Source organism: Xenopus tropicalis, chromosome 6 (genome assembly GCF_000004195.4).
Source record: "Xenopus tropicalis strain Nigerian chromosome 6, UCB_Xtro_10.0, whole genome shotgun sequence".
NCBI classification, from domain to species: Eukaryota; Metazoa; Chordata; class Amphibia; order Anura; family Pipidae; genus Xenopus; species Xenopus tropicalis.
The window spans coordinates 29,222,362-29,236,306 of NC_030682.2; the positions used below are offsets into that span (position 1 = coordinate 29,222,362).

Genomic DNA, 13,945 nt, shown 5'->3' on the forward strand with positions numbered 1-13,945 from the left:
GTTGGCCCTGAGATTTTGAAAAAAGTAGGAAAGTGGATCGCTCACTCACAATGTACCTAACATTTTGCACCCCTCATTGACAGAACTTTTCCTTCTACTTTAATACAGCATTAATGAATAAAATAACATTTACCAGCTAGAAGTCCATTGCAACCAATCAGCAGATCAGCATTTACTGGGCACCCTGAATAATTGCTATGGGTTTCTAGACCTGCTGAAACTTTGGAAGATTTGTTACATTAAATTTAACACAGGATTACGCATGATTCAGTGTTATCTGCCACGGGCATAAAACAAATGTATCCTTGCTTTGCATCACTCTAAACACAGTCAATATCTTCTAGGGCTAAAAGGCAAGATATGAGTATTGCTGATTGGTGAGCCCCTTGCACATGCTTAATCTGCTCTGATGATCAGGTACTGACACCGCAATGTTTATCATAACACAAATTGGCACAATGATGCATTAGGTTTTAACAAATTGTTCCTTCTCATGGTGTTCCAGATTGTATCTCCCCAGGATGTGCGCTGCTAGTCCCTGCAAAACTCTTCAGCATTTATAATTAACCCCCAGTGATTAATGTGTGGGCTGCAAAAAATGTTGCACCTTGCAAGTACTAAAATAAGTTAATTTGCCAGAAAACGATTAGCCAAGTCATATTTTATCTTGCTGCTTAAGTCCCACATGGGTTCTTTCAAATGTCCGCATTCTGCATTATGTAGCCGGATCCCTTGAGACTAGGAGGAAAAAGACAAAAGTCCCTATTTAGATGACTGCGCATAAATATTGCTTCTTTAAGGAGTCAGTCACATTGCAAACATAAGACAAAGGGGAGGGGGGATTGGTTAACAAGAATGCGCAGTGCTGTATTAAAGTCAAACTACTCAGCGGTGTTCATTTTGCAAAACCAGATGTGGGGCCCACAACAGGTATGGCAGGGGGATTGGGGCCCACAAGTACATAGGGATCACCGGCCATTACCAGACCCTATCTGGCAACAGCGTTTGCTCTCTGCTAGTTAGGGCAATGCAATTACCACTTAGCCATTATTTTTAAAGGGCATCTAACCCCAAAATAATTGATATAAATGTATTCAGTGTGGTCCTTTTGTATGTATGTATGTATGTATATCTTTATTTATAAAGCGCTACTTATGTACGCAGTGCTGTACAGTAGAATTCATTAATACAGACAGGGGGTTAAAAATAATGGATAAATACAAAATGGATAAATACAAAGTACAACAATAAATACAATAAATACAAGGTGCAGTTGCAATAAGAGTCAGAAACACAAGATGAAGGAGGTCCCTGCCCCGTAGAGCTTACAATCTATATGGGAGGGGTAACTAACAGACACAAATGGGCAAATGTAAGTGCTGTAGGTCACAGTGGGTGACATTACAGTATAAGTGCCAGTTTCCAGATCAGGTGCTGGGTGAGTGCTCCAAAAGGTAGTCTTTAAGTTGAGTTTTAAAAAGACTGGGGGAGGATTCTCTCCGGAGGAAATCAGGGAGGGAATTCCAAATGTAAGGGGCAGCAAGGCAGAAGGGTTTGAGGCGGGAAACAGCAGTAGTAGTGGGGGGCGCAACCAAACGGTTGCTCTGCGAGGAACGAAGGAGTCGGCCAGGAACGTACAGAGACACCAGGGAAGAGATGTAGTGAGGAGCAGAGGAATGGAGGGCTTTGAAGGTTAAGAGAAGGAGTTTGTAAACTATTCTTTGTTTAACAGGGAGCCACGATAAGGACTTTAGCAGGGGAGGGGCCTGAACTCTCCTGGATGAGAGGAGGAGAATTCTGGCAGCAGTATTTAATATAGACTGTAGGGGGGAAAGATGGGAGTTAGGGAGGCCGGTTAGTAGGAGGTTACAGTAGTCCAGTCGGGATAGGATGAGCGCGTGCATGAGCAGCCTAGCTGTTACAGTAGAAAGAAAGGGCCGGATTTTGGCAATATTGCGTAACAAGAAGTTTATATTTGTAGTGATTTCTGTGATATTAGCAGTTTTAGACGGCTAATACCAGACTTTCAGCTCAACAGCTCTCTTTGAAGGCCAGAGTGTATCAAGTGTGACTTAAAGCATATCAAGTTCATAAATTAGTTTTCAGGTTTATCACTGCTGTGGCACGTGCTCCCTCTACAATTCTAAGAGTATGGTTTTACCATGGTACCCAGTGGAGAACTGTAGCCAGAAGAGGTGGAAATGATTTGGCCAATAGAGAGCCATTCAATGTTAGTTGAGCCAAAAGCATGTTTTTAAGCTGTCAAATATCTCAGAAACTGCTAAAAGAAAACAAATGCAAACTGCAGAATTGCTCACAGAAGCACATTAAGTAAGTGTATATCAATTATTTTTTTGGATTTAGATCCCCTTCAAGCTCCCACTTTGTTATCTTTTACCAAGAATTGCCTTTGCAGATTCTATACTTTGTCAGGTCGTATCCCAGTTTCTTTTAAAAAAAAAAGTAAAAAGTCTAAAACCCCTAATTTGTCATATTTTTGGCCTTTGTTTTTTGCCCACCCCACCTGTCAGTAAATGCAAGTAAATGATTGCCCTTTAAAATTCAATTGACAAAAATTGGGAAATGAAAGACTTTTAGTGGGTTCCAATCAGGCAGTAGCAAATGCAACACACACCCTATCTGAGCATCGCTACTCATTCTGCTACTGCTACTTATTGCTACCCATTCTGTTATTTATATACCTTGGTCTATCTGAATTAACCTGGGAAAACATTGGAAAAATCGCTATCCCACCATGAATTTCACAAATTCAGACTCAAGAATTCTTTTTGTGTAGATTAATTAGCAGAATTACTAAATTGTTACTACAGGACAGTATTCAGTAGTACAACTGTAATGTCAGCAAAGAACTGGATATTTCTTTTGCCTATTTATTGGATTTAGACAACAACCTGAAACCATTTGTAAAAGCATTCCTCAACAGCTTTATATTAATAAAATATGAGTTAATGCCGGTAATTTTGCTTACTGGAACGTGTTCTGAACACACTGCTGTTGTAAGGCTTAACTGCAATATAGTAGAAGGCTTATTTTATCAAAATGTGCAAAAAATCACATGGAAAACTCATAGGTCACTCCCAGACCCCATACAGATGCAGTCTTGCCATCTACAATGAGTAAAACATTTAATTAAATTTTAGAATTTTCTGATGAATTAGCTAATACAGGAGTTTGGAGGATGTTGGTATAGCTCCCAATTAAAGGCTGGGAAAAGATGGCCATACATGGGCCAATTTTAGTCACAGTCACCAGTTTATCTGCCTGTGTATGAGGCAATCCGATAAGCCTGCCCATCTCTGAATTTGTTATTGGGGCACCCCGAGGCTGACCCCATTAAAGAAAATAAATGCTACCTGTAATTAATTACATTTACACAGATGGTGTTTCTGCCATTCCCATGCTACTGAATACATTCACTCTTGGGTGATGTCCCATGTGGAGATTAGTGGCCCACGGTTAACCTTTGCTACCGAAGGCAACCAATCTCCCTAAATCCTCTCCCACCGGCAATAATGGGAATCGCTGGTGGGATGGCATACGCAAAGGAAACTTAGCAATGTGTATGCCTTTATGCGACTGTATGCGATTTACTTAATTGCTGGTGGAAAGGCATTTTGGGGAGAATAGTAGCAGAGATTAACCACAGACGACTAATCTCCCCGTGGGACATCAGTCTAAAATTGCACAATACTGCTCATTTATACTTACACAAACAGGATGTCCATTTATTTAACTGCACTGACAAACACTAACCTACACTAACTCGTCCTTGCAAATTGTTTTAATGAATTCCACAGCAGTCTAAAATTGATTTCTTGGCTTACGCTCTGTTTGCCAGAAATAAATATTTAGCTTTTTGTTAAATATTTTTTAAGCTGTCGTAATTAGTTAGTAATGAGATCAGCAGGATCTGTATATCTGTACAGTAAACACCAGGCATCACTCTCTGTACATGCAGAATGTTCCCATTCTCAGTGTCCCTTACAGATCAATGAGTGCTGATGGCTAAAGATCCTACAGAGTGATTTTCTGCTGTTTTTAAAGCAATCTGTAAATAAAAAGCAGCATCAAACTATTTACATTATCTGAACTCCTGAAACAATGTTGCGAGCCAGCTGATACCTGGAGAAGACCTGACTCCTGACACATACAGTTTGGGCAGGTTGAAGCTGACCTTCACACAGTACTTGCAGGTAGCGAGCTTGTTGGGGCTGAGCTCTTCCTTACACCCTCCCTGCTCGCAACCTTCCTCTTCCTGGCTTCCGCCTCTGACAGCCTATATTTATAAGCGCACACTTGCCATCTTAGAGATGGGGCAGGCACGAGTCTTTAAATACAGGCGCCTTGCTGGGTTGGGTTGGGCTGGGAGTAGGGAGCAGACGGGTTAGAGTTGACATTTTGTTGACCTGCACATTTTGTTGACTCATCATGGTCAGACCCAGAGGACATAAAAGGAAAACAAATACTGCTTTCAATAGTTATTAATTTCCAAATAACTTAAAAAACACAAAGTACTTAATATATATTGGAAAGTTGCTTAAACGTATGTATTTTCCTATGCAAAAATGAAGCTTTTGGTTGGAGAACACTTTTGGAGGCCATCTCCTACAGACGCCATTTTAATCAAATAATTCACTTGTATTTGATCCAAACTAAAATTAATTAATCCTTATTAAAGCCAAAAAATTCTATTGATTTACTTGATGTTTTAAATTATTTTTTTTTTTAGTAGACTTAAGTTATAAAGTTATAAAAATCCAAATTATGGAAAGATCCTTTATACGGAAAGCCCCAGGTCCTGAGCATTCTAGTCAACAGGTCCCTTGCCTGTACTTAAAAATGGTAGCACAGGAAGAACAAACACAGCCCAGTGAATGTATAAAACAGGGAATAATAAACCCCTATTGTAAAATATAAGGATGTTAAGTCTCTGAGAAGTTCCTTGCCATATCAAGGCATAACATGGGGTAAATGATTTTCTTTTACAATACACAAAGCTTGATTTATAACTGATAGCATTACTTATCACTGTTATAAGAATATAGTTTACAGGATATTCATGGCCTTGGTCTATTATAATTTATCCAACAGGCGCATTTAGCCACAAATACTGGACACTTTTTAGTAAATTCAAGTTCCCACCTTCTACCTCAATTAATGCAGATTACTGTACCCTGATCCTCTAAGTCTCTATTCAGAATGTATTTGAATACTGTCAAGAAACTAAATTCCTTTTCTTTTTTTCTAGGCAAAATAACGCCTGATTACAGGCGACTTAAATACTTGCATTAGAAATCTACTTTCTAACTACAGTAAGGTCATGGGGATAGTGTTTACTGGAAAGGAAACACATACATAAATGAAAAGGGGCTTTAAACTTGGATTAATTGGGAAAAAAACTGCCGCCAGCAAATGTCTGAAAGAGGCCAAAAAAGCAATTTAACAAGTTCACTGTATCATTAAAGTCATTTTCTATCCCAGCCAAGATAAATAAGTGAATAGCAAGTGAGTAAGGCTTATCCTCTGATCTGCATGCTAAGAGCACTCTCAATGTAAATCTAGGCTGCAGTCTGCTAATTGGAACAGCTATGTTTTGTACATTCAGTAATGGTCATAATTAGGAAACTTGCATTTAGGAAATCAACCAGACAGAAAATAGCATTACTACATGGATATCAATGCATTACTGTAGAGTTTTTAGGCGGGTAGGAGGCTAATTGCATGCAAATATCTCCCCCAGCAGCAGAGCACTAGGCCATAGGCACATGTATTAAGACTTTCTTGCATAAAGACTATATACATATAAGACATTTTTGTGCCCACACCTCCTAAATACCATTCCCATTTTTACAAAATTTGGCAGGTTATTTAAAGTTTGAACACATTTCTGGGGGTTTTGCAGTCTTGTTTTATGGGTTATTACAGTTTTGCTAACAAAAAGGTGAAATTACTCTTTAAGCTGCAAGTCTCAGTTCCCCCAATAGACCTATTTAGCTTATTAGTTACAATTGTATCTAAGTACAGGTGTTAAGTATTTTGGGCTTTCTGCCAAAAGCTACTTTTATTATAAATGTGTTCTGCCTGGTTTTTTTTATTAGAAGGGACTGTTTACCTTCAGTAACTTTTAGTATAATGTAGAGCAGGGGTGGGCAAACTTTTTGGCTCTCGGGCCACATTTACTTACCCCCGGGCCGGACCGGGCCAGGGCGGCAGGGCCAGGCCAGCGTTACCCCCCTTCATCTCTTTAATTCCAGCCCGCCAATGACACCAAGTCTCGCGTGATGAGACTTGGCGTCGTCGGCGGGTCGGATTAAAAAGGCCAAGGGGCCGGATGTGGCCCGCGGGCCGTAGTTTGCCCACCCCTGATGTAGAGAGTCATATCCCAAGACAACATGAAAATGTTTTTGATTTTTTTTATTATTTACAATTTTTGAATGATTAATTTATTTTTGTTCACAGCCCTCCAGTTTGTAAATTCAGCAGCTATATGGTTGTTATAGTACGGAAGAGCAGTAGGGCCACCAAAAAAAATAAAAAATTCCAGTGAATTATGACTTTTAAAAGTCATAATTATGACTTTTAAACTCATAATTATGACTTTTAAACTCATAATTATGACTTTTAATCTCATAATTATGACTTTAAAAAGTCAAAATTATGACTTTTAATCTCATAATTATGACTTTTAATCTCATAATTATGATTTTTAATCTCATAATTATGACTTTAAAAAATCGAAATTATGACTTTTAATCTCATAATTATGACTTTAAAAAGTCATTATGACTTTTTAAAGTCATAATTATGAGATTAAAAGTCATAATTTCGACTTTTTAAAGTCATAATTATGAGATTAAAGTCAAAGTCATAATTATGAGTTTAAAAGTCAAAGTCATAATTATGAAATTAAAAGTCATAATTTCGACTTTTTAAAGTCATAATTATGAGATAATTATGAGATTAAAATTCACCAGAATTTATTTTTTTTTGGTGGCCCTACTGCTCTTCCGTACTATAGTCCAAATGACCCTAACAACCAGGCAGACCAGGCAGTGGTATTATTGAGAGACTGTAAGAGGAACAGAAGAGGGCCTCTGAATAGAAAGAGAAATTATAAAAAGTAACAGTAAAAATCAAATTGTAGCCTAACAGAGAAACAGTTTATTGGCTGCAGGGGTCAGTGACCCCCATTTGAAAGCTGGGAAGAGTCAGAAGAAGAAGGCATATGATTCAAACATAAAGAATTGTCCATTCTACAACTTATCTCTGTAGTAATAAAACAGAACCTTGTACAGGTATCGGACCCCTTATCCGGAAACCCGTTATCCAGAAAGCTCCGAATTACGGAATGCCCGTCTCCCATAGACTCCATTTTAATCAAATAATTCAGAATTTTAAAACTGATTTCCTTTTTCTATGTAGAAATAAAACAGAACCTTGTAATTGATTCCAACTAAGATATAATTAATCTTTATTGGAAGCAAAACAATCCTATTGGGTTTAATTAATGTTTTATTGATTTTTTAGTAGACTTAAGGTATTGAGATCCAAATTACGGAAAGACCCCTTATCCGGAATACCCTTGGTCCCGAGCATTCTGGATAATGGGTCCTATACCTGTAATTGATCCCAACTAAGAAATAAACAATCCTTATTGGAGGCAAAACAATCCTATTGGGTTTAATTAATGGTTTATTGATTTTTTAGTAGACTTAAGGTATTGAGATCCAAATTACGGAAAGACCCCTTATCCGGAATACCCTTGGTCCCGAGCATTCTGGATAATGGGTCCTATACCTGTAATTGATCCCAACTAAGAAATAAACAATCCTTATTGGAGGCAAAACAATCCTATTGGGTTTAATTAATGGTTTATTGATTTTTTAGTAGACTTATGGTATTGAGATCCAAATTACAGAAAGACCCGTTATCCGGCATACCCTTGGTACCAAGCATTCTGGATAATGGGTCCTATACCTGTACTAGCAGTAATAGCAGGAGGGCGCCTAGGGTTGAAGGAAATAAAACTCTGGCAATAATGGAAATAAAACTCCCAGTCACCTGCAGTAACAGGCCAATCTCATGTCCTATAATTTGCACCTAAACTTATTTCAACCACCTTAATCAAAAAGGCTTAAAACCCCCAAGATAAGGTGCATCACCAAGACACCTCCAAATAGCCCCACAGCATGTTGACATCCTGCCTGTGTTGTAATGATGAAATTTATAAATAGGAACCAAACAGGTACTTAAGCTCAGTAATGTACATCAGGTATACTGGGTCCCTTACAGTAAGCTCACAACTCAAGTTTATGAATACAATAGCTGGCTATGGTAGTAACAAATAGATCTATAGGGAATGGTCATTTATTTCTGCATGGACACTGTTCACCTGATTGTTAGCCAAGGCAAGCTCCAAGCAAAAGTTCTGTTTCCTCTGAATTTTTATACTCATTCCCCAAACATTTTTCTTGTTTGAATTATACAGCTTTGGAAAAAAAAGAAAACCCTGGAAATATAAGTGTCTGCATTAATGTTCTTCCCTCAGCAGGTATTCCCTTGCCAGATGTATATTCTGCTATCTAGCTTTGTTTCATAAATCTGCTTGCCAGGTTTCTCTTAGAAACTAATTCTTGAATCTCTTCCAGTCAAAGCCGCAGAGTTAGCCCTTTCAGATGTGCTGAGATCACCAAATGAATCAGGCCTCAAAAACCCCACACAATTAACTTCAGTATTATACATAAAACAACACCAACAACCTGTAATACATACTCCTATACAGCTGTGGGATTTATTTTACAGAATGCCTGGGGTTTTCCAGATGGCAGGTCTTTTAACATAGAGTAGTATCCCCTAAGGTTAATGAACTTTACGGCTGGTCACCAATGATAGGGCCTAAAGCAGATGAGGGGTTGTCTTAGCATGAAGACCAATTAAAAGAGCTGTTTGCCCTATTAAGTTCATCTTAAAGCCCACCTTGAAGAACATTTAAGGTGAGGTTTTGGGTGAGCATATATTTGTTGCACTAGATAATTTTGGAACTATGCCAAACTGTTTCCTGTATCTGTAACTTTTTTATAAGCAAAAGGGAAGCCCTAATGTTGAAAGTGCTGGTCACAGTTTGCAATTGATCTTCATTTTATTTGAGGTTGGCAGTGGAATAAAATAGGGGCAAGAATATGAACAGAGGAGGGTCTAGAAAGATAAGTAATAAAGGGTAACAATAACAATACAACTGTAATCTCACAGTGCAATACTTTTTTTGGCTGCTGGGGTCAGTGACGCCCATTTAAAAGGTGGAACGTTAGAGAAGGAAGGCAAATAATTTAAAAATGATAAAAAATTAAAAAAAAGAAGCCCAATTGAAAAGTTTCCAACTCTAGGCCATTCTATTAGATACTAAAATCAAATTAGTGAAAAAAAAATGAAGGATATTTTTTTAAAGAGGCACCACCGGAAATGGCATTGATAATTTTTTTTTGGAGCTTTCTGTACAATAGGTGTCTAGATAATATCTTCTAGGTCTATAGATTGATGTTATGAAGTGTTTTCCATAAATCTTTCAAATTTGGCCATTGTAAGAAATAATGTGCTTATAATTTTATCATTTAGAAAGAACTTGACCTTGCATCTTTATATGGTCATGGATTTCCTTAACTATTCCTATATTTTATATTGGCCATACTTTAGTCCCTAAATAAAATGCAAGACCCTATCTGCGATCACCTGCCCCTCAATAAGTATGACGCAGCGTCTACTGACCCTCCACACCTCATGCAACCCTTCCTCCCGTTGCAAGTCGCACACTGAATTTTACTGCAGCTATTCAGCAAAACATCATTAGCAGAGAGATGCAGTGCGCCGGACTTAAGGGCCGAACCTAGAGAAATACAGGCAGAAGAGGTATATGCCCAGCACACCCACCACCACCACCTCTTCTACCAACCCTTCCTCCCTCTGCAACTCAAGCACTAAATTTCTCCACAGCTAGCCAGCAGAACATCTTGAGGGCACACACCACCACCACCATTGCACTCATGGCACATGTCTCTTCTGCCTACCCCTAGTTCTGGCCCTGTTTAGTGTAGAGGAGCATCAGCCCAGGGTTGAACGTTAATAATTGTAACATATTTGTACCCTGCCCCCCAGTGATTTCCATATTCCTCATCCTTTAAGTCAGGCTGCTTGGGCCTTGTGTCCTCACCTTTGGACATGAAGGGGATCTAGTATCTGGGAACCCATTATCCAAGAAGTTGTGAAACACAGCAATGACCATACCCACAGAGTCCTATTTAAACAAACAATTCTTTATTTATTACTGATTTGATTTTTATGTAACTTGCAGTTGATAATTTTTGATTCTGAAGTGATTAAAAAAAATGCTAATAGAAAGTGCTGCCATATTTCTTTTGGAATACAATATGAACACTGTAAAAATTCCAAGCGCAGAAACGGACAGGGTAGTTAATACACTAAACAGAGTATCGATGAAGACAACTAAAATTTATGGAAACGCCTTTAATTATGCAGTAAAACCCAGGGTGTGCAGTTTCTAATGTTTATGTTCCCTAGGACTGAAAGCCAATCTTTATGTTGGACCAACATCAGAATTGCTCTCCAGTCTGCAGGTTCTATTTAATGAGAATGAGGGGCACCATGAATGCAGGAAAGCAGTCAATGAACTAATGAAATAATAGCAGTCCCATGAGTAGGAGCAATCCCACAGCACAATAAACCCTTTCTCTAATAACTATTTAATACTTACTGGTTTAGTTCCACATCCAGGATGAAGGAAGACCCAAACGCATCAATCTGAAAGCTGGCCCGGGCAACGTGAGTGAGCTGCAAAGAGAGAAAGCTTTACTTACAACTGATCATCTTCTACATGCTTTTTTATTGATTAACGATTGCTAGTTTTTGTTGATTCCTGCTTAGCAGCCTCTCTGGCATTTGACCTCTCAACCTACAAATGTCCCATCATGATTCCTACCTGTTCAATTCTACAGTAATTGGTAGTGTCACAGAGTCAATCCTTTTATTCATCTTTAAATGTATATTCTTACATATAACTGTCAAGGGGCTTAAAATTTAACAAAAAATACTATTAAACCAGGGTTTTGCCACCTTCTGATGTAAGTGGGTTGATTGGGCAGGGACTGGGTGAGTGTGGGCCAGGTTTAGGAGATTGTCTTTAAAGGGGAACTCTGGCTTCCAAACCAAAATTTGTTAAAGAGCCCCACACAACACTGAAATGCCTAATATGTAATCTGTTCATTCAAAAAGTATGATTAAATCCTATTTTTATATGTTATAATCCAGCTGCAAAACAGTTCTTCTCTTTCTGCATCATTTGAAATCCTGGCAGGGAAGGAGGGACTAAAACATTCATGTTACAAATTGTAACAACTTCTTCACAGTTTACAGACAGCATGCAGGAACTGCATAACCCACAATGCACTGCACTGTGATGTCCCTTTCCTTATTGACACCATGTGTGCAGGGAATTGTGAGATTTAAAGGATGCAAGCTGAGGAATGGTCGATTAATGTTACATATTTGTTGACAAATCATCCAGATCAGCAGAAGAACAGGGGGCCAAGCTTAGGTAACTGTTCCAAAACATATTATTGCATTAAAAATCATGAAAAGGTTGCATATCTGAATTTGCACCAGTTTTACACTGATGACATCACTCAATGTGTAACGGAAAAGGTGAACGTAACCATTCATCAAATGTTATGTAATAATGCAATCAAATGGTCTTGAGCCCTTAATGGGATTAATTAGTAGACTAAATATGGTGGCACAATATAGATAAAGAACAATACTAATAACTGATGGAGATAAAAATGTATAGCTAGTAAGGGCTCTGGCACACGGGGGAGATTAGTCGCCCGCGATAAAACTCCCTGTTCGCGGCGGGGCGATTTGCGCGAAATCGCGCCGCCGCGTCTGCCATCCCGCCGGCGACTTACATGTCCGCCGGTGGGATGGCAGGGGTAGGCAACTCGGGGAGATTAGTCACCCGCGAACAGGGAGTTAATCGCGGGCGACTAATCTCCCCCGTGTGCCAGAGCCCTAAAGGAATCAACTCGAGTTGTGTTGCCTATTTAATGGATTCTTTGCCCCCCAAAGGACTGACCAGGGGCTCTGTAAGCTCCACCATATAAAAGTATTGTTATACTACAGTTTGTCTTCCAATAATACAGTATGTTAGATACTTGGAACACCATGTTGAAAATGATGGGCAATACTATGTTAGAAAAACTACGTATTCCGGAACAAATCAGAAGTGCATAAAAAATTTTTAAAAACAAATATCAGTATCACTGTAAGATATTGAGATTTTTCCCATTTAATTGATGCTCAGCAGTGACAGTTCAGGAAGCTGACACATGAAGAGGTACAAGACTCCATAGATAGTACAGACAGAGCCTGCAGCTATGAGATGTTATTGAGAGAGCACCCAGGCAGCACATTGAATATCTCAGCTGAAATGAGAGAAGGAAATCCCAAAGGAGCAGCAAGTAAAGCCTCACATTCTACTGTACATTTGTAATGTATATATTTCATGTATCCATTACAGTAACATGTCTACTAAATGTTGGTATGGCACTCTTCTTGCTTCCATTATAATTTTTTATAATAATATTCTTGTTAATTACTTTGTGGTGTTTACAATAATTTTCTATTTACTTTTTAGGGTTTATTAGAGTATGAATTAGGAAAAAAATGGCTCCTTCTTATATTGTTTATATGTACTCTATGCAGTAGGTTGGGTAGAGAGATGTACCCCCATCCAGACATAGGCATGCCCTTTAGGAGGTGGGAAATTCCCACTCTGTATGTGTCTGTGGGGGAGACAATGAACTGGTAGTGAAACAATAGGGACCCAACTCACTTCCATAAATAAGGGCTGAATCACTAAAGTGCGTTAAAACGTGCGTTATTTATAGCATGCACTAAAATTTTTAGCGCGTCTGGCTGACCGATCATAGTTGAAACAGAGCCCTGGCAAAGCAGACATCTACTACAACCTCACTGGCCAGCTTCTTACTCACTATGTTGGGGAAAGCAAGAAGATTTGTTTGGCAGGTTCTGGTTTGCAAAAAGCAATTCTAAGGGCAGCAGCAGACGGGGACATTAGTCGCCCGCGACAAATCTTTGTTGTCGTAGGGCGACTAATCTCCCCGCAATGCCATCCCACCGGCGATGTAAATCGCCGGTGGGATGGTATATGCGTCACTGCAATGTCTCAAAGTCGCCCAAGGTTTCCTCTCAAGACAACTTCAGGACAACGCAGTGATGCCTATCCCATCTCACCGGCAATTTACATTCTTGCCAGTGGGATGGCATTGCGGGGAGACTAGTCGCCTGTGTTAACGAAGATTTGTCGCAGGGCGACTAATCTCCCTGTCTGCCACTGCCCTAAGTGGAACTGTCAGATTTCAGAACACAGTTTTAAGGAAAACCTAAATCACTTTAAACTCAACTCTTGAAATTAAATTAGATTAACCTAAAGCCTACAGTAGGCCAATGGCCCAATTGTAATTCTAGCTGCTGGTTGACCCATGTGCCATTGGCCTAACAGCTTATTGGTTAGCGTAACCAATACGATCTTTGCTTGAATTATTTTAGTTGATCTGCATCATTTAGATCTCAATCCAGGCACGTGGGTCGTTTCCACGCCAGCAAAGAAAAGTTGACCCACTGCCTCCACTCTCAGAATGTGTGTGCGCTGAAAGGCATGGGATCAGTCAGTGCACATACAGAGTGTACCTTGGCATGGAAACTCTAAAAGATGCATTTTTGGGCCAAATTGTGCTATGTGGGGGTCATTTATAATCACTGGTCAAATTTAAACCTGGGCAACTAGGCAACTAATTAGATATTTGCTTTCACTGTACTACCTCCAGCCTGCAAA

At 39.2% G+C, this 13,945-nt stretch overlaps 1 protein-coding gene across 3 annotated transcripts in view; it reads right to left on the bottom strand.

Moving 5' to 3' along the window:
- adam22 (ADAM metallopeptidase domain 22) overlaps nt 1–13,945 on the bottom strand; it is a 115,403-nt gene that overhangs the window by 74,864 nt on the left and 26,594 nt on the right. For all 3 annotated transcript variants that reach the window (XM_031903285.1, XM_031903286.1, NM_001256227.1), the window contains 1 exon segment: nt 10,787–10,863. In XM_031903285.1, coding sequence (XP_031759145.1) covers nt 10,787–10,863 — 77 coding nt within the window.